The sequence below is a fragment of the Bos indicus x Bos taurus genome, chromosome 26 (assembly GCF_003369695.1).
Source record: "Bos indicus x Bos taurus breed Angus x Brahman F1 hybrid chromosome 26, Bos_hybrid_MaternalHap_v2.0, whole genome shotgun sequence".
Taxonomy (NCBI): domain Eukaryota; kingdom Metazoa; phylum Chordata; class Mammalia; order Artiodactyla; family Bovidae; genus Bos; species Bos indicus x Bos taurus.
This window is the reverse complement of record NC_040101.1, coordinates 20563006-20582690: the sequence shown is the minus strand read 5'-3', so window position 1 is coordinate 20582690 and position 19685 is coordinate 20563006. Positions and strand designations below refer to the sequence as shown.

Below are 19685 nucleotides of genomic sequence, written 5' to 3'. Positions count from 1 at the left end.
TAACTTTCAACACTGGACTCTTAAATAATGTAGTTCTACTAAACATCTTTGCATATCAAGTTTGGTCTGCATTTTAGCTTGTTTTCTTAAGGGCATATTTATAGGATTGAATTATTGGGTCGAAGAATATGGCTGTAATGAGCGCCTGTTGCCAGACTACCTTTGGGCAAGGTTGCACGAGTTTGGATTATCACTGACCTTGTGTCCATTCCACTTTACCTCACCAGCACCGAGTGCTGTCATTTATGCATATGTGTGTATTTGCTACTTCGGTCAGCAAATATTTGTTTCTAATGGTTTGACTTTGTCTCTTTGATTACCAGTGAGTTTGAATATTATACCTTATAAGAATTTTTCTGTGTTAGTTGCTCAGTCGTGTCTTTGCCACCCTGTGGACTATAAACCACCAGGCTTCTCTGCCAGGGCTTTTCCCAGGTGAGAATAATGGAGTGGGTAGCCATTCTCTTCTCTAGGGGATCTTCCTGACCCAGGGATTGAACCTGGGTCTCCTGTACTGCAGGCAGATTCTTTACTGTCTGAGCCACCTATTGGAATTTAAAGGATTATTGCACCGATGTGTATGAGCACAGGTTTTTGCAGACTGGATCATATGTGGGGCCTGTGTGGGAGGTCTTATTTGTATGGGAGGGGGGACCACAGACAGCAAACAAGCAGCCCGTTGCCTGCCAGGTGGAAAGCAGCCGTGCATCTAACCCTTTGTCTCCTCACAGTGCCGCCAAGCTCCTGGACAAGACCCCGTTCTCGGTCAGTAATCCGAACCCACTGCTTCCTTCGCCCGCCAGCCTCCAGCTGGCCCAGCTGCAAGCTCAGCTCACCCTCCACCGGTTGAAGCTGGCACAGACAGCCGTCACCAACAACACCGCGGCTGCCACGGTCCTCAACCAAGTCCTCTCCAAAGTGGCCATGTCCCAGCCTCTCTTCAACCAGCTGCGGCATCCGTCCATGATCAGCACCCCCCACGGCCACACTGGGGTGCCCCAACACGCGGCCACCGTGCCCAGCACCCGCTTTCCCTCTAATGCACTCGCCTTCTCACCCCCTGGCCAGACGCGAGGCCCAGGGCCCACGGTGAGCCTTCCCAGCCAGCCCCCCAACGCCATGGTGATGCACCCCTTCATGCCTCAGACCCCCACCCAGCCAGCGGTCATCCTGGGCCTTGGAAAGACTGGGCCCGCGCCCGCTGCTGCAGGGTTCTACGAATATGGCAAAGCCAACTCTGGCCAGGCATATGGTTCTGAAACCGATGGTCAGCCCGGCTTCCTGCCAGCCTCGGCTGCTACCTCGGGCAGCGTGACCTACGAAGGGCACTACAGCCACTCAGGACAAGATGGCCAGGCTGCCTTTCCCAAGGACTTCTATGGACCCAGTGCCCAAGGGTCGCAGGTGGCAGGTGGATTTGTGGCTGAGCCGGCTGGGGCCTTGAAAGGCGAGGTGGGTCCCCTGCTGCAGGGTCCAAACAGCCAGTGGGAGAGCCCCCATGGGTTCTCTGGCCAGAGCAAGCCTGATCTTGCGGCAGCCCCCAGCCTGTGGCCCCCTCCCCCTGGCCAGCCCTATGAGCTGTATGACCCTGAGGAGCCCACACCAGACAGAACCCCTCCTTCCTTTGGGGGTCGACTCAACAACAGCAAACAGGGCTTCAGCGGAGCCCGGAGGCGGGCCAAGGAGGAGCAGGCAGTGCTGTCCCTGCGGCCCCTGCAAGCGCACGAGCTGAATGACTTCCACGGTGTGGCCCCCCTCCACCTGCCGCACGTCTGTAGCATCTGCGACAAGAAGGTGTTTGATCTGAAGGTGAGTCATCTGAGACCGGCTGGGAGCTCCAGCTGGAGCCTTGGGGAGCCGGCCACCACAACCCAACCCTTGCTGTTCACGGGCTAAGAACTGTGACACTTGGGGGTTGGGTGACAGGATCTTGCCATAGCTACCCTTGGTTAAAATCCTTGGTATTAGAACCAACAGGAATTTCAGAAATGTATCAGGGCCAGTCTCTTGCTTTAAGGCAAGTAAGAGAGTCTTACTTGTATTTATAGATGAAAGAGTCAAGGTGAGTGGGGATCAAGGGACCCAACCTGGGTTATGAAAAAGGGACTCAGGAATTAGAGCCTCTGCCTCCTTGAAAAGGGCTTTTCTCTGTAGAGCACCAGGAAGCTTGAGAGTCTATGTTCCTTGAGAACATACATTGTACTGAGTACAAACAGAGAAAAACTTAGCAGAATTTTGAGTCAGACAAGAAAGTCATTCTCAGATGGGACCTAGACAGATTATTATAGAGGGGCCTCAGCTTCTCCATCTGCAGAATGGAGGTAGAGCCTCATGGCACCTTCCCAGCGCTTGGAAAGTGCTTTGGGCCCCTGCAAACAAAAGCCCATGGTAGTATAAATTTCCCCCTAAAATGTATTGCTGATGCAGTAAAATATTCCAAAGCAATAATAATTACAGTTAGCATACTCTTTGTCTGTGTCAGCAATAACTCTCCAAGAGAGACACTATTATTATACCCATTTTACAGATGCAAAGACTGAGGCCCAGAGAGATGAAATGATTTGTCCAGGACCCCATAGTCAGAAAGTGGTGGAGTGGAGATTCAGATGTGGGTCTGACCCTCCCAGAGCCTGTGCCTCTTAAGCACTGAGCTGTATAGCCTCTTGTCTCTTGTCCTGTCTGCAGAGCACAATAATCCCTGTTTAGTGGGTGTCCCACCACAGTGTGTCTTTCACCTCTGCTGGGTCATGTCATCCAAATGCATCCCAGTCACTCTGGTGGGACATACCTTCTCACCTCCATCTCTGAAGGGGGTCTGGCTAATATAGGAGGTGATGGAGGATTGAGCCTTTTCTAGGGCTTTCCACCTGCCGGCTTCTCCTATAGAAATTCATCAGTGGGACCAAGGGCCCACTGAGACGGGAAGAGGGAATCAGACTTGTGAATCTGGGCTCCTGTCTGAGATAGACTTGGGATATGCAGGTGGATGCTGGTGGGGTGAGGGCTGGGTAGGGTGGCAGGAGCGGGCCGGGGAGGAGCCTGGATGGTGGGGGAGGAAGGGAGGGAGATGCGCCTGCAGGGTTGGTCCAGCGACTGGGTGCTCTGCGCTCCCTGTGTTTAGGAGGAAGCCTGCACTCATCCATTGCCTTCCCGTGGACTCAGTTCTACTTCCGTAATTTTTCTCTCCTTCTGACCTAGGACTGGGAGCTGCATGTAAAAGGGAAACTACATGCTCAGAAATGCCTGCTGTTCTCTGAAAAGTAAGTGCTGTCCAGGAGGACAGGTCCTTGCATGTGCTCAGCAAGCCTTCATCTAGCTGTGTGCTTTGCCCCATTCTTGCTGGGAAAACAGAGGACAAAACAAGCCAACCCCTGTGCTCAAGGAGCTTATACTTAATGACAGGGGGTGACAGATGACACACTAGTGAGGTATGTGTTGGGGTGGCGAAAAAGTTCTTTTGAGTTTTTCCATGACATCATACAGAAGAACCCAAACGAACTTTTTGGCCAACCCAGTAGCATCTCTGGCGGTAAATGCTAATGAGAAAACAGAAAACAGCATCAGGGCAGAGAGAGAGAGAGACTGTGTGTGTGTGTGTGTGTGTACGTACGTATGTGTGTGTGCATTCACTCACAGGGGCTGCTGGCAGGGAGACCTCACTGAAGACATACCAGGAGGGTGTGGAATGAGCCATGACTGCCTGGGGGACCGGCACTCCCGGCAGAAGGAATAGCTACTTTGAAGACCCTGGTGTGGTCCAGGGTTGCTCAGCAGCATCAATGTGAGCAGTGCAGAGTACCTGAGGGGAAGAGCCAGGGAAGTCATGGGGCCCCATCCTGAGCACTTTGGCTCCTCGAGAGGACTTTTAACTTTTGATCTGAGTGCAGCTGGAGCCCTGGAGGGCTGAGCAGATGAGGGATGTGCTCTGGCTTCATTGATTGGGACCCCAGCTGCCATGCTGAGAATTCAAGTGGTAGGGGGCAGAGGCAGATACCTGGAGACCGATGTCAAGGGTGTTGTAGACACCCACACAGAAAAGAGGAGCTCTGGCCCGGGGAAGTAGAGTAGAAGATGGGGTTAAGCATTTAGAAATGAGCTCATTCAAAAGGCCTCTCTTTCTTATTTACAATAACCAAAAGGTAGGAAGCAACCTAAATGTCCAGGCTAGATGAATGGATGAACACATGTGGTCTATGTTTATGGTGGAATATCGTTCAGCCTTCAAAAGAAAGGGATTTCTTACATGTGCAACAACATGGGTGGAGGTTATGCTAAGTGAGATAAGCCAGTCACAAAAGGAAAAATGCTGTATGATTCCACTTACAGGAGAGAACTCAGATTCATGGAGACATAAAATAGAATGGAGGCTGCCTGGGCTGGAAGAGGGATTTGGGGAGTTAGTGGTGAATGGGTAGAGAATTTCAGTTTTACAAGGTAGAGTTCTTCTGGAGCTGGATGGTGGTGATGGTGGCCAAACAATGTGAATGTAGTTAATGTTACTGAACTGTACACTTAAAAATGGTTAAGATAGTAAGTTTTAGGTTCAGTTCAGTTCAATTCAGTGGCTCAGTCGTGTCCGGCTCTTTGCAACCCATGAACCACAGCACGCCAGGCCTCCCTGTCCATCACCAACTCCCGGAGTTTACTCATGTCCATTGAGTCGGTGATGCCATCCAACCATCTCGTCCTGTGTTGTTCCCTTCTCCTCCTGCCCTCAATCTTTCCCAGCATCAGGGTCTTTTCCAGTGAGTCAGCTCTTCGCATCAGGTGGCCAAAGTATTGGAGTTTCAGCTTCAACATCATTCCTTCCAAAGAACACCCAGGACTGATCTCCTTTAGGATGGATTGGTTGGATCTCCTTGCAGTCCAAGGGGCTCTAAAGAGTCTTCTCCAACACTACAGTTCAAAAGCATCAATTCTGTGCTCAGCTTTCTTTATGGTCCAACTCTCACATCCATACATGACCACTGGAAACACCATAGCCTTGACTAGACAGGCGTTTGTTGACAAAGTAATGTCTCTGCTTTTTAATATGCTGTCTAGGTTGGTCATAACTTTCCTTCCAAGGAGTAAGCATCTTTCAATTTCATGGCTGCAGTCACCATCTGCAGTGATTTTGGAGCCCAAAAGCATAAAGTCAGCCACTGTTTCCCCATCTATTTGCCATGAAGTGATGGGACCAGATGCCATGATCTTAGTTTTAGGTTATTAACACAATTTTAAAAATTGATTTTAAAAAACCATTTCTTTTCTGGTTCCCCATCATTTTATTATGGTAAAATTCACATAAGATTCGCCATAGTAACCATGTTAAAGTATACAATTCAGTGCTACTTAACACATTCACAAAGTTGTGTAAATAGGACGACTCTCTAGTTCCACATTTTCATCACTTCCAGGGAAACCCATACCTGTTAGGTAGTCACTGCGCAACCCCTTCCCCACCCCAGCCCCTGGGGACCACTAATCTGCTTTCTATCCCCATGGATATGCTGCTTCTAGACATTTTATATAAATAGACTCAGATAATATGTGACCTTTTGTGGCTTTTTTCACTTCGCATAATATTTTCAGTGCAACCCACATTGTAGCATATGCAGCCTTTATATGGTTGAATAATATTCATATATATAAAAACATTTCGCTTATCCATTCAACTTCTGATCTATATTTGGGGTGTTTCTACCTTTGGGATGTTATGAATAGGGCTGCTGTGAACATTTGTGTACAAGTTTTGGTTTGAACATCCGTTTTCTACCCTTTGGGGTCTGAGTGTCTTAATGAAATTTCTGGGTCACATGGCAATTCTTTGTCTAACCTACTGAGTAACCAGTTCCCCTTTCTCACCCCCTCCAGCGCTGGTGTGCGGTGTGTCCTCGGTCCTGCAGAGGGAACACTGTGTGGCTCTCCCAACAGCACAGCCGTTTATAACCCCGCTGGGACGGAAGGTGAATAGGGGCCCACGGGTCAGCAGCTTGAAGCAGAAAGCAGTTTCCCAAAGGCTTCTTTCCTTTTTTTTTAAGATTTTTTTTTTTTATGTGGACCATTTTTAAAGTCTTTATTAAATTTGTTACAGTACTGCTTCTGTCTTATGTTTTGGTTTTTTGGCCGAGAAGCATGTGGGATGTTAGCTCCTCAACCAGGGCTTGAACCCAACCCCCCTGCATTGGAAGGCGAAGGCTTAACAACTGGACTGCCAGGGAAGCTCCCTCCCAAAGGCTTCTTGTGCCTCATCTTTACTAACCAAATGTCCCCGATGTGCCCTCCTTAGACGTCTGTAAAGCAAACAGATCCCAAGATGCTAAGAGGCATTGGACTTGCTCTCTGGGCTCTTTGATGTTTTCTACGTGTTTTAGACCTAAAGCTTTGCTGGTTATCAGCACACTCAGAAGTATAATCATGCCAACCACTAATCACTATATTAAAAGGGAATTTTCACTTTTCCCTTCCCACTTCTGTCCTGATAATGACTTTTGGGGGGGTGGGGGTTAACCCAGTTATTTATTATTATGTTTGCCTTACAACTTTTAAACATTTCTTTTGAATGATTTATTTCAAGAAAGAAAAGCTAACTTTAATTATTTTTAAAAAGAACATTTGGCCAAAAAGTCATTGTTATTTTTAAATGGGGGGGAATGACTCTTGCACATATCCATAAACAAGGACTTCTGAAGGTCAAGGAAATGACTGGGTTTTCACTTGATTTTGTGTAATTTACCATTCAGATTACTCCTCAAACCTTGGAACGTCATACGCGGCCATTCCTGCGAGGTCGTTTACCCAGTCAAGTCCCGCGTTCCCTTCAGCTTCCCCAGGGACAAATGTGAGTACAGAAGCGTTTTCTCCGTTGCCACTCGTTATCATCGAAGCATTTTTACCACCTTCTCTGCCTGGGTGTAGAGGTGCAGAGGAGGCTGGGTGAAGCAGGTACAGATGGCGCTTAGTGAGGGGCAGGAAAGCAGAGGTCAGTGTTTAATTCAGTCCAACTGGGGTTGAAACACACAGATTAAAAGTCTGACTTAATTTCTTCAAATTGAAAGCACTCAAAGACTTTCTAGCATTCGGTCCTGGTTTAGAAAAAAATAAGTTTGAGGTCTGTGTGTGTGTTTGTGTGTTGTGTGTTTTCTAGCACTTTGACATTTTATTGAAGTGGACCGTTTCCTTTGAGTGGGTAATTCTGAAACTTGAACAGAAAGAGAAAATGTGTTTTAAAAGTAGGGACTCGTTGCGCATGGTTATTTTTGGCTCCGTGGGGAAATGGTGACATCTGCATAACGCTTTTTTTAGTTGTGTTTGTGTTCCTTCTTCTCTGCAGTGTGCACTTTGGTCCCAAAGCTCTAAGGGCTCATCCCTCTTTTTTCCACCAATTGTGACAACTTGCTCTCCCCACTTGCTTCTCCCATTCCCAGGAGCTACCCAGCTTCCTTTCCTCCCTGGGAAACGCGTGGAAGGCGATGAGCCACAGAGCCCCCCATAAAGCGAATTTGTTGTTGTTTATTCGCTAGGTGGTATCTTTCTCTTTCTGACTCTGTGAACTATTATATACCAGACTCCCCTGTCCTCCACTGTCTCCCGGAATTTGCTCAAATTCATGTCTGTTGAGTCGGTGATGCTATCTAACCGCCTCATCCTCTGCGTCTGACCGAACCCTGCTTGAGGCCGAGTGTCTGTGTGGTTTTGCCTGAATCTGTGGGGTGTTTTTTTTTTTTTTCCAGTTTGTCATGTGAGCAGCTGCAGGCTCTTTCTTCTCCAGCTCAGGAGAGCCAGTCTCCCCACATCCCATCCTCTCCACGCATCAGGGCATTGGAGCAAAGCTTGGGAAGAGCACGCTAAGATGTTTAGGTTTAGACCCTGGGTGCTGAGTGAGTGGGGAGGTGAGGAAGTTCATGATGAGAAGCAAGGCCTGCTTGGACCGCAATTTCTATTTGTTTGTGTTTCGGGGAGAAGTGCTTCAAGGGGGCGCCCCTGTCTGCAGCCCATGTTTTGGTGAGAGAGAACGTTGTGGTTTCTCTCTGCAGTCTTCAGATGGAAAGCCACACCTGGTCAGCGGCAGTGTTGGGTCAGTCCCAGGAGAGAGGGTGGGTTCAGTGAACCTGTCATTTGTCTTTGAGTCAGACGCCAGATTCCATGACCTCGTGTCCAATGCAGGCGCTGGCAGCTCTGGCACGGCTCCCACCCCAGGGCCTGTTTCCCACACTGTGGACCATGGAGCCAGCTCTCTGCCCACTCTGAGACCCCAGCACTGAGCAGAAGGGGCTGTGACCCAGATGGGGGAGGCAGGACTGGGGGTCAGGTGGGCCAGGGATCTGGACACAGGAAAGACAGACTATGTCAGATGAGCCCTTTATAAAGGGGCAGGGGCTGAGTGGGGCGAGGAGAGAAGGACACCTCTGTGTCGGCCTGTGCCTTAGCCACATCCTCCGGCTCCGACCAGTGAACCGCAGGGCCAGAGCCCAGGTTCAAGTCCCAGGTCTGGAGCCCGCCACTGTGTGGCCTTAGACAAGTCACTTTACTTCTGGGAGACTCCTTTTCCTCAAGTTGGGCAAATACTCCCCTGATAATGACTTTTGAAGTTGGGTTTCCATTTTGGCTTGTGAGCCTTCTGATGACGCCACTGATCTTGGAGCATCTTTGTGGCCGTTTGAGCACTGTCTTCTGATTCGATGGTCTGAGTGGTAAGGTGGGCGTGAGGCTCAGGGCAGACCAGTGTTGTCCTGCCCTTGTGAAGGTCAAAGGAGACCATGTCGGTGACAAGGATTAGTGAACCGTGCAGCGTGTGAGCAGTAATAATGGCTGGTATTGAGCACAAGACCATTTAACCTGTTGTGGGGAAACCCGTGCTATGGTCAGACAAACCTGTGCTCTGTCTGCTGGCCGTGTGACTAGGGGCTGGTCTCAGGGTCAGCATTCCTTCTGTGCGACTCTGTCTGGGAATCCCTCTAGTCCCGTCGGCTCCCCCTGAGAAGCTGAGAGTTCCCACGGAAGGGCTTTACCCAGGCAGGGGGCAGACACCAGCAATGTGCTGACTCGTGATCATTTGTGAGTACAGCTTCCTCTGGATGCCTAGAGACAGGGCGTTCATCTGGCTTGAGCCTGAGAAGCAGCGCAAGAAACATTTTGCTTTCTGTGCTGTGGCAGCAGAAAGGTGATGGAAAGCCCAGACATAGTCAGATGATAATCACAATAGCTGTTATTATATGGTGCTCAATACTCTCTTAGCGTTTTTGTATGTATTAACTCATTTAATCCCCTAGACAACCCTGTGAGGTGAGGAAACTGAGGCACAGAGAGACTAAATTCCCTGCCTAAGGTCACTCAGCTGGTAAAGGGTCAGCCATGGGATTTGAACTCAGGGACCTGGCTGTAGAAGCCTCACTTTTAACAACTAAGCCCTACTGCCCATCTCTGAGGTCTCTCCATCAGGATGATTCTCTCCTTAGTACGTTTCCCCGTGTCCCTCCCCAGCTTCCACTCCACAAGCTGCTTAGCAGGCTCTCAGGCTGTCTTGGGAGTGATGAGGTCTTCTTGGGCCTCAGTCAGCAGCTGCCGTGGAGCAAAAGGTGAAGAGGCCGTCAGACCTGGCAGCCGAATTCTTCGGCACCGTGACAGGGTCTCCCGAGATGAACCCAGACGTTGGAGGCATTTGTACACGCTCAGTGGAGGCAAAGAGGTGTCATCTGACGATTTTATCGTTGTAAGTTGTGAAGTCTCTTTGGTCACATGAGCTTCCCAAGGATATTTGGGGGACAAGGACAGAGTTTGCTCCAGCTGGTCCCTGCAGCATCAGAGTCGGTTCATCCTTCTGGTCCTCTTGTTGCCGTTTCTGACAAATGCAATCAAATGTAGGTGTGTTTCTTTAGAAAAACCTGAAATCCAAAATTACTGACTTGTGAAGACAAGCTGAGAAATATGTTGAATCCGCTACTGAAAAATACTCTGCGAGGCTCCTTATGTAGTGCTAGAGTTCCTCAGAGGAATTATTGATTCTTTTTCTGTCTGCAGTTGCTGGTCTCCAAAGATAAGCAGATGCACCAAGGGGTGGTTAATCTGTTACTGAAGGGCACTTTTTTCAGGCTCCATGAGTGCCTAGAGAGCTCCTTTTGCATACGTACATCTATTGTGTTTCCTGCTTACATAATGTGTGCTTTTTGTGAAAACTCAAGCAGAAAAGAAATATTTAAAGAGGACACTGAAATTCCTCCCACTTTCCCCCCTTTCTGCCCCCATAGAGACCCGTGAAGGCTTTCGTGCCTTTTCCTCCAGAAGTGTTTTCCAGTTGAGTGCCCGGGCTTTTTCTGCCTGATTCCGCTTACATACATCTTTTCAGAAACACGTTTTGAGTAAAAGCAGGAACCACCAGGACTCGGCCACTTTCACATCAGTATTGTTTGTGGAGCAGAGAACAGTTCTTCCTTCTAAAAAGTGTGTGTTTTAATCACTCAGTCATGTCCAGCTTTTTGGGACACCATGGGCTATAGCCCGCCAGGCTCCTCTGTCCATGGAATTCTCCAGGCAAGAATACTGGAGTGGGTAGCCATTCGCTTCTTTGAGGGATCTTCCTGACTCAGGCAAAGAACCTGGGTCTTGTGCACTGCCGGCAGATTCTTTACCATTTGAGCCACCAGGGAAGCCCTCATCCTTCTAAAGCCCCCTGTTTTTAAGCAGGGAACAGCCACACGGGGTTCCATGGCGTGACGGAGGCTTCAGGGGGTATCTGAAATGCCACAAAATCTAAAATGACCACACAACCTGTCTACTGGCTGAATCTGCACTTATCTCAATTCGGTTAGCAATGCAAGCTATGCAAGCCTTTCCATGTTTATTTCTGACAGAGATGGGGCACTGAAGTGACAGTTGTGTGCTCTGCTGAGGGTGGGTGATTTGTGCCTGTCCCTGGCCCCTCCCCTCCACCTCCAGGATCCCGGGAGAAGGGTGTTCACTTTCACTTAAGCTCCTGCCGTGTGAGGGAGCAGAGGCGCTTTATCCTTGGCTGCCTGAGTCGTCATAAACAGAGTAGTCAGGTTTCTGCAAGGGGCCATAGGGGCCTTCTCAGCCTGTAAATAGTCTTCTTGTGCCTGCCTGAGATGCACTTTGCCTGCTGACTGTCCCATAAAGTCACTTTGCAGTTTGCACAGACACCTTAGAGTTCATTCAGTAGTGCTAGCGCCTCAGATGGGGCTTCCCCGGCTGGGGACGATATGTATTGTTTTCACGGTTTCTTTCTCACTAGAACCTTGCTCACCAGAAAATGTGTGTAAATAAAGAAACCGAGGCACAGGGAAATAGAAATGCTGTGAGAAGCCAGAGGTTTAAGTCATAGGTTGCCCCTCCGATTGCTGGCTGTTTCTAGACTACCTCTCTTTCCACCCTGGCCTCTAAGTTCCATGGCTCAGAGCACCCTGGTCTCCTGACCCCGCATAGACCATGAAGAGTAGTAACTGATGTGGCAAATACTCTTCCCCTCCTCCACCATTCCAGCTCTGTCCTTGCTCTTGTCCCTTCGGCAAGGCTCACCTTGTGCATTTTCAAAGAGAGCAAAGAATGAAGAAGCAGAAGACCCGCATGGGTCTTTTTTTTTTTTTGCTTACAAATATGAATTTTTTTGTTGCTGCAAAAATAGTAAAATGATGTAAATGTTAAACAGTAACAGAAGTATACAGAATAGAAAATCCAACCCTGGAGCGAAAACTAAAGGTAAATGTCTTCAGCTATCACTGTCTGTCTCTAGCTAGGGTACCTGTGCAAATTTACTTACTATAAGTGTATACTTGGGGGGAAATCAGATCATGTTGTATTGTCTATAGTGGGACTTGGTTTTTTCAATATCTGCATGGTATGTTCAAAATCAACCCCATGAGAACTAAACATTTTCCCTGTGTCTGTCCTCAGGTATGTTTAGCACAAACCCAGCAGAGGCCCACAAACTGTGTGCCAGGTGAAATTAGGTCACACCTAGAGGAGATGAGGCTGGAGCAGAGAAAATGGTTTATTGAAGATCACCTCTATATTATAACTCTTAAAAGCAGATTGAGAGACTTCTCTCACCCTGGGGGCCTCTTGCCCAGAGCCACATTGTTATGACAGCTCTGTTAATTATTGAAACTGGGTCTGTTCTTTGAACTCATCTTCGAAGTCTGCTCCCTCTTGCATCAGAGGGCATTGAAAGGTCTCAGAATCTTCCTACACAAGTCTGCTCTTCTCACATTTCCACCCATCCATAAAAGATCTGCGAGGGACTGGAGAGGTCTTAGACCCGGTCGCATGAACCATTAGAAGCAGTGTCTGGTTTTGCTTTATTTATTTATGGCTGCGCTAGGTCCTCCTTTCTGTGCATGGGCTTTCACCAGTTGCTGTGAGTGGGGGCTACTCTATTATCGTTGTGATGTGCGGGGTTCTCATTGCGGTGGCTTCTCTTGTTGCAGAGCACAGGCTCTAGAGGATGCAGACTTCGGAAGTTGCAGCCTGTGGGGCTCAGTGGTTGAGGTGCATGGACTCTAGAGTGCAGGCTGAGTAGTTGCGGCACGTGGGTTTAGTTGCCCTGAGGCATGTGGAGTCTTCCCCCACCACGGATCGAACCCATGTCCCCTGCACTGGCAGGTGGATTCTTAAACACTGGGCCACCAGGGAAGTCCAGAAGCAGCGTCTGGTTTTAAATGAGTGGCTGCAACCGATGAAAATGTACCCAGGGCCCTGACTGCACGTGGGGGCATGCCATGCCATGCTAGCTTGTGAACTGACTGGAGCATCCCCGGGCTGGTGAGGGATGATTGTGCCCTCAGGTTAGTAATGAAGACTTCAGTTACCACCCAGACACCTTAGCTCTCCTAGAGACTTGACCTTGGACTGGAAAGTTTCAAATGCACCTTGCGCCTGTGTGCCTCCCGGGAGAGCATTAGTGGGTGGGATGCTAGCAGAGCCCATCAACACCAGCCTCACGATTCTAAGTCCAGCTGCTGCTCTACCCCCCAGCACATCTTTTAAAATTTATTTTTGTAATTTCAAATTTTAATTTAATTTAGACTTACGGAAAAGTTGCAAGAACAATACAAGAACCCCCATATACCTTTTACTTAGATTCACTACATTTTTACATTTTGGCTGATGTACTTTATCATTCTTTCTCTGTGCCTCTCTGTCTCTCTGTATCATCTGTCCTTCCATCCATCTGTCCATCCATCCATCCAATGATCTATATGCATGTTTCTCCTGAACTATTGGAGTCACTGTACCTCTTCACCCATAACTACATCAGCTTGAATTTCCTAAGAACACAGACGTTCTCTTACATCATCATAGTACAGTTATATTTTTTTTCCTTGTCCAGTAGCATCATGTGTGTGCGTGATAAGTCGCTTCAGTCATGTCCAACTCTTTGCAATCCAATGGACTGTAGCTTGCCAGGCTCCTCTGTCCATGGGATTTCCCAGGCAAGAATACTAGAATGGGTTGCCATGCTCTCCTCCAGGAGATCTTCCTGACCCAAGGATCGAACCTGCGTCTGTCTCTTATGTCTGTTTCATTTGCAGGTAGATTCTTTACCCCTAGCACTACCCAGGAAGCCCAGCACATTCTTGAAGTGTCACAGGAAAGAAAGGAACAAGTATTTATTTATAGAAGCTTGCTGACACCAGGCTTTGCATGAAGACACTTTATATAGTAGTACACTGTGGCATTTTTGTCCTATGGAATCAGTTTTTATTTTCCCTGTTTTATAGAGAAGCAAAATCAGCTTGGAGAAATTCAGTCCCTTGCTTGTGGTCGACACTGGAGAGCAGGAACACTGGAGACAGACCCAGGTCTGTCTTGATGCTCCTACTGCCCTGGCCCGAGTGCCTGGAGGCCAGAGGCACACAGCTGCTGTGTCTGTCCTCAGGGTGGTAGCAGGCCCCGTGTGTGTTTAGTTTATCTCAGTGTATGATCTCAACTCCTCTCGTTCCTTCAGAAGGCACAGTCATTCAGGGGGGCAGACACATTGGCAAGGTGCTCCCTGCTTGGAGCTCACCCTCAGCTCTGTAAAGAGGAGACCAATACCAACACAGACAGGCCTGTCTGAAGGATGACGGTCCTTGTGCATGTATGCGTGCTGGAATGGCTGATCACCCAGAGTAGAAGACAGGCATTACATTCATTGGGCAGGGGGTGGAAAAGATGCAGGTTTCCTGTGTTTGCCCAGCACAGTTGGGGAAACTTATCATTATCCTGGGTCTTAGGCTTTAGCTTGGCAAGGCTTCTGAGACGAGTGGAATTTTAGAATGCTGAGCCACATAAGCATGGCTATTTTACATCTGGAAGGGACTTGAGACATATAGACGAACTCCCTCATACCCCACCCTGGGGAACTCACCCCGCAAAGGAAAGCTAGCTTGTCCTTGTCATGCCCCTAATCGGTAGCTGAGCTGGGTCTGAAATCCAGTCCTCTGTCTTCCAAGTTCAGGGTGTTTTTTTTTTTAACTACATCAGAAAGTCTTGTGGTTTTTACAGCCCAGACTCTTTTAAATTATTCACTCCTACCTCAGGCAGCCCCTGTCCTGCATTTTATGTTTGGCAAAGTACTATTTGCCAAAGTACTTATATTAGTGAGTTTAGTGAGTAATTAACTAGTTACCCGTTTTTATTAAAGCAGATACATGAGTCACCCTTTCTCATCAGCCTAGAGATCTAACCAAAGATTACCTTATTAGTAAAGAAACTCAAAGTATGATTTCAACTTGGGTTTTTTTAAATGTCAAAAGTAACCATCCTTCTTTAGGGGATGTATGTATACCTATAGCTGATTCACTTTGCTGCATAGCAGAAACTGACCCAGCAGTGTAAAACAACTATACTCCAACACACACACACACACACACACACACACTCCTTTCTTGATACATTATTACCTTCAAAGACCCTTCAGGACTTGGGCTCCTTAGAGAACCCAGGTTGGGAATAAGTGTACAACATTGTGCTGCCTGCTCCAGGGCACTCAGGGTTGTCTGCGATCCTGGTGAGCAGACTTTAGAAGTACCGCCTGGACCATATCCTCCCTTCCTCCCTCATCATTTAGATCTCCCATGGGACGTAAAGCAAATAATAGCCGTGTTTTATATGAACTGTTCAAGGATGGACTAGAGTGATTATACATATAACTCTATGCCCTTGATAAATCAAATATGATTTTGAACCTAATTAAGTTTAACAAAAAGATATTTTAGATCACTCACAGAATGTAGACTGAACTATATTAAATCGAATATTTGCAAAACAGTACAACACATAGAAAATGTTCCTAAGGACTTCCCCAGTGGTCCAGTGGTTAAGACTCTGCCTCCCAATGCAGGGGGTGCATCCATGAAATGTACTTTTTTTAATATGTAAATAGGTACTTTATTTTTAAATTTTTTTCAAAATGGACAACTTTTCATTGAGGTGCAGTTGATTTACAGTGTAGTATTAGTGTCAGGATGTGAGAGTTGGACTGTGAAGAAGGCTGAGGGCCAAAGAATTGATGCTTTTGAACTGTGGTGTTGGAGAAGACTCTTGAGAGTCCCTTGGACTGCAAGGAGATCCAACCAGTCCATCCTGAAGGAGATCAGCCCTGGGATTTCTTTGGAAGGAATGATGCTAAAGCTGAAACTCCAGTACTTTGGCCACTTCATGCGAAGAGTTGACTTATTGAAAAGACTCTGATGCTGGGAGGGACTGGGGGCAAGAGGACAAGGGGACGACAGAGGATGAGATGGCTGGATGGCATCACTGACTCTATGGACGTGAGTCTGAGTGAACTCCGGGAGTTGGTGATGGACAGGGAGGCCTGGCGTGCTGCGATTCATGGGGTCGCAAAGAATCGGACACAACTAAGCGACTGATCTGATCTGATCTGATCTGATTAGTGTCAGGTGTACAGCAAAGCCATTGTTTTATGTGTGTGTGTGTGTGTGTGTGTATATTCTTTTCCAGACTTTTTCATTATAGGTTAAGATATTGAATATAGTTCCCTGTGCCATATAGTAGGTTCTTGATTTTTATCTATTATATATATATATAGTAGTGTATAAATCGGAGAAGGCAATGGCACCCCACTCCAGTACTCTGGCTTGGAAAATCCCATGGACGGAGGAGCCTGGTAGGCTGCAGTCCATGGGGTCGCTACAGTCGGACAGGACTAGCGACTTCGCTTTCACTTTTCACTTCCATGCATTGGAGAAGGAAATGGCAACCCACTCCAGTGTTCTTGCCTGGAGAATCCCAGGGACGGGGGAGCCTGGTGGGCTGCCGTCTATGAGGTCGCACAGAGTCGGACACGACTGAAGCGACTTAGCATAGTGTATAAATGTTAATCTCAAACTCCTTATTTATCCCTCTGCCACTTTCCCCTTTGGTTGTCATAAATTTCTCTATGTCTGTGAGTCTGTTTCTGTTTTGTAAATGAGTTCCTTTGTATCATTTGTGTAGACTCCTCATTAAGTGATGCGATACTTGTCTTTCTCTGACTCACCTCACTTGGTGTGATAGTCTCTAGGTGCATCCATGCTGCCGCAATGTACTTTTTAAATTTAAATGAAAACCTTAATCGAGACCCATTTATTTTGGCACCTTTGTAACCTGTCTGCAGCGTGACTTCATCTTGTTCTTAGGTGACCTGCAGCAGTGGAGGTGTTTATTTCTCAGAGGCAGGCTCTGCCCTCAGCAGCAGTTGCTGCACTAACCCTCAGATAAAAGCCTCTTGAGTTGCTTTTTTAATCTGCAGGAGACAATCAGGGAGGCGCTGGCCCTCATGCCCGGTCACTAGGCAACAGGACAGGCAAGGAGCTGGAGGGGCCCCGAACCTCCCTGCGTGTCTGCCGTGTGGTCTGAGCAAACATGAGCCCAAGCCGACCGCAGCAGTCATGTGGACAGAGACGTGCCCAGCTGAGAGAAGCCGGCGGAGCACCCAGCCTCAGCCCTTTTGTTGATGAACTCAGAGGACTGGCAGTTTTGCCGAGCCCAAGAGCTCAGCTGGGTCGGCATCTTGGTGTGGCCCCCTCGCCCTAATGAGAGCAAAGGTCCTGCCTCTTAGCTCTCCTCCCATCACGCCTGGAGAAGGACACAGTTCTTCTGAGCCAGGCTCACACTCAAAGCCTCCCAGCTTATGCAGAGCTCTTTTTGCACCTTAGGGAGGCGCGCACATGCTCTGGGAGCCACCCGGGCCAGGCACAGAAGACTGTCCCACTTTGGGAAATGCTTGACCTCTGGACACTGCAGAGAGGGAGGTCTGAAACAGGCATATGGGTTTCTTCAATTCAGGGCTGAACCATCCAAGGAAATTCTTGACTGACTCTAATTGTCCTCAGCCCAGATGAGAAAAATGAAGACTTTTCATGGTAGAATTACCCAAGTATTAGTCCCTGTTAGGGATGAGACCTCAGACTTTCCCACTGTATTACCATAGCTGAGTAGGACCTACATCAAATGTAATTAGATGTTGAAGTTCACTTTATCACAGAAGATGGTGATTATGCAAATATGGGCTATGCTATTAGTGTGGGTTTCGAAAATTGCGTCCTTCTCTTCTACTTTAGGTTGGCTTATGGGTACTAATTCTTGAACCTCCTGGAGACTCCAGGCTGATTAAAGTTTGCACAGACCAAACACACACTTCCTCCCTCCAAGAGCTGTGATTAGGCCCAAGTCTTGTTTCTGAAATGTGTTCCTTAGAGGCGCCTTTGGGACTGTCGGATGGAGGGTGGCGGCAGAGTGTTGGACCATAAGGTTTGTCTAAAGCAGCTCCTCTTTAGTTGTTGAATATTTTGGGCTGGTGGGCAAGCTTTTGTTTGAAGAAAGGATTTCAGGGCTAACAAAGTTTTGAAAGCCACTGTCCTAAAAACCAAAGATTGTTGCTGTGAATGTCTCTGTGTATGTATTAGGTTCACCAGCCCTTTCGTGTTCTTTTTTCTTTATTGAGTTTTTAAAAAATTATGAGCCAAATAATACGAGGTATATAAGAAACAGGTTAAACATCTCTCCCCTTACTCCCTTCCAGTTCTGCTCTTTGAAGATAACCAGTACTGACAGGTTGATATGCACCCTCCCACATGTTTGTCTGTCTGTGCTGATATCCTTTAAAATGTTTTCATTGTGAAAAATTTCAAACATGCAAAACAGTAGAAACGAGTGTAGTTAACCCATATGTACTCATCCCCCAGTTCCAATAATTATCAAGACTTTACAACACTTGCTTCATCTTTTTCTCATACATTTTTGGGTTTTTGTTTTGTTTTAGAATAGTGTTATACTACATCTGTACTTGGAAACTGTTTTTTACTTAATCTGTCTTAAAAATTTGTCCTGATCAGCTCATTTACCACTTCCTCTTCATGGCTGCATAGGTTTCCATCATGTGTGTGAACGATCAATTACTCAGTCATTATCCTATTCTTGGACATTCAGGCTGTTTCCAAAAGTTTTGGCAATAAGTTGTAAATTTATTATAATAAGCTAACTGTAATAAAAGTCCTTGTATGTATTTACATATTGGTAAATTTATTTCTGTAGGTAAGATTTCCAAAAGTGGGATGGCAGGATCCTGGGCTATATATTGAGTTGGCCAAAAAGTTTCCATAACATCTTATGGAAAAACTGAAAGGAAATTTTGGGCAAACCCTATATATTTTAAGTTTTATCCAATATTGCCAAAGTATATTCTCAAAAGATTGTCAATATATAACTTCCCACCAGCAATGTATGGATATGCCCATTTCCCAGTCTCTTTATCAAGCCTGGATAGGATTGCTCGTTAAAAATGTTATGAATCTTCTGTGTAGAGATGGCATAAAATCAATGTTTCATATGTGTCTGCGAATGGATTCTTTTTCTGCATTTGTTTTGTAAATTTTAGTTTTGCAATCGTTATTTGGGGGGGGGAAGATAGCCATTAGGCTCATCTGGAATAGAGGGCAGGAAGGAAATGTCTTTTGAAGACCAACCACGGGTCTTTGTTCCCATTAGTTTGCCCAGCGGAAAACGGGCGCCGGCCGCGTGGTCCACATCTGCAACCTGCCGGAGGGAAGCTGCACAGAGAATGACGTCATTAACCTGGGGCTGCCCTTTGGCAAGGTCACTAATTATATCCTCATGAAGTCAACTAATCAGGTAAGTCTGAGCATGTTCACACTGGTAGGTACTGGATAAACCACACACTGGGAAGGGAACTATATAATTTTTTTTTTTATAAAAGAAGCTGTTTGTAACATAAAGGGGTGATGCACAGCTGGCCTCTTGCTGATGCAGCACCGAGATTTTCGTCGGCGGCGGTGGTATTTTGTTTGCTCTGGTTTCACTTTACCCTTCTTGTGATGGGCCCAGGCCTTTGCGAGTTACCTAGAGGTGAGGATGTGTTTTGGAATGAAGTGTTCCTTAACATAGAAAAGCCAGCTGGTTCCTAAACAGAAATCCATGGACTCGAGTCTTTGCACTATATTACCCACCCCTGAGCTAACGCTAGTCTTTCTCACCTTCTACGTTCCTCATCTCTGATGGCACGTGGATTTTGAGCCAACCAACAACTGACCGGGAAGAGGTATTTTCACTGATCCTTGGGGTTGACATCCGAGGCTCTTGGCTCTCGTAGCAGGAGAGTAAGTGGGAATTAGTGGATGCACGGTGAATCTAAGGAACTGAGAACCCTCAGCCCATGTGGACTGAGTCTTGGGGGTTATGTTTGTCTT

The 19685-nt window shown here is 47.2% G+C and overlaps 1 protein-coding gene across 1 annotated transcript in view; it reads left to right on the top strand.

The window, feature by feature from the left end:
* The window catches only part of RBM20 (RNA binding motif protein 20), a 74427-nt gene that overhangs the window by 17366 nt on the left and 37376 nt on the right, over window positions 1-19685 (top strand). Inside the window, exons 2-6 of the mRNA XM_027528840.1 lie at window positions 732-1809; window positions 3199-3260; window positions 5857-5948; window positions 6726-6823; window positions 18967-19110. Of these exons, the coding sequence (XP_027384641.1) occupies window positions 925-1809; window positions 3199-3260; window positions 5857-5948; window positions 6726-6823; window positions 18967-19110 (1281 nt within the window). The 5' untranslated portion in view covers window positions 732-924. The remainder of the gene's footprint in view (window positions 1-731; window positions 1810-3198; window positions 3261-5856; window positions 5949-6725; window positions 6824-18966; window positions 19111-19685) is intronic.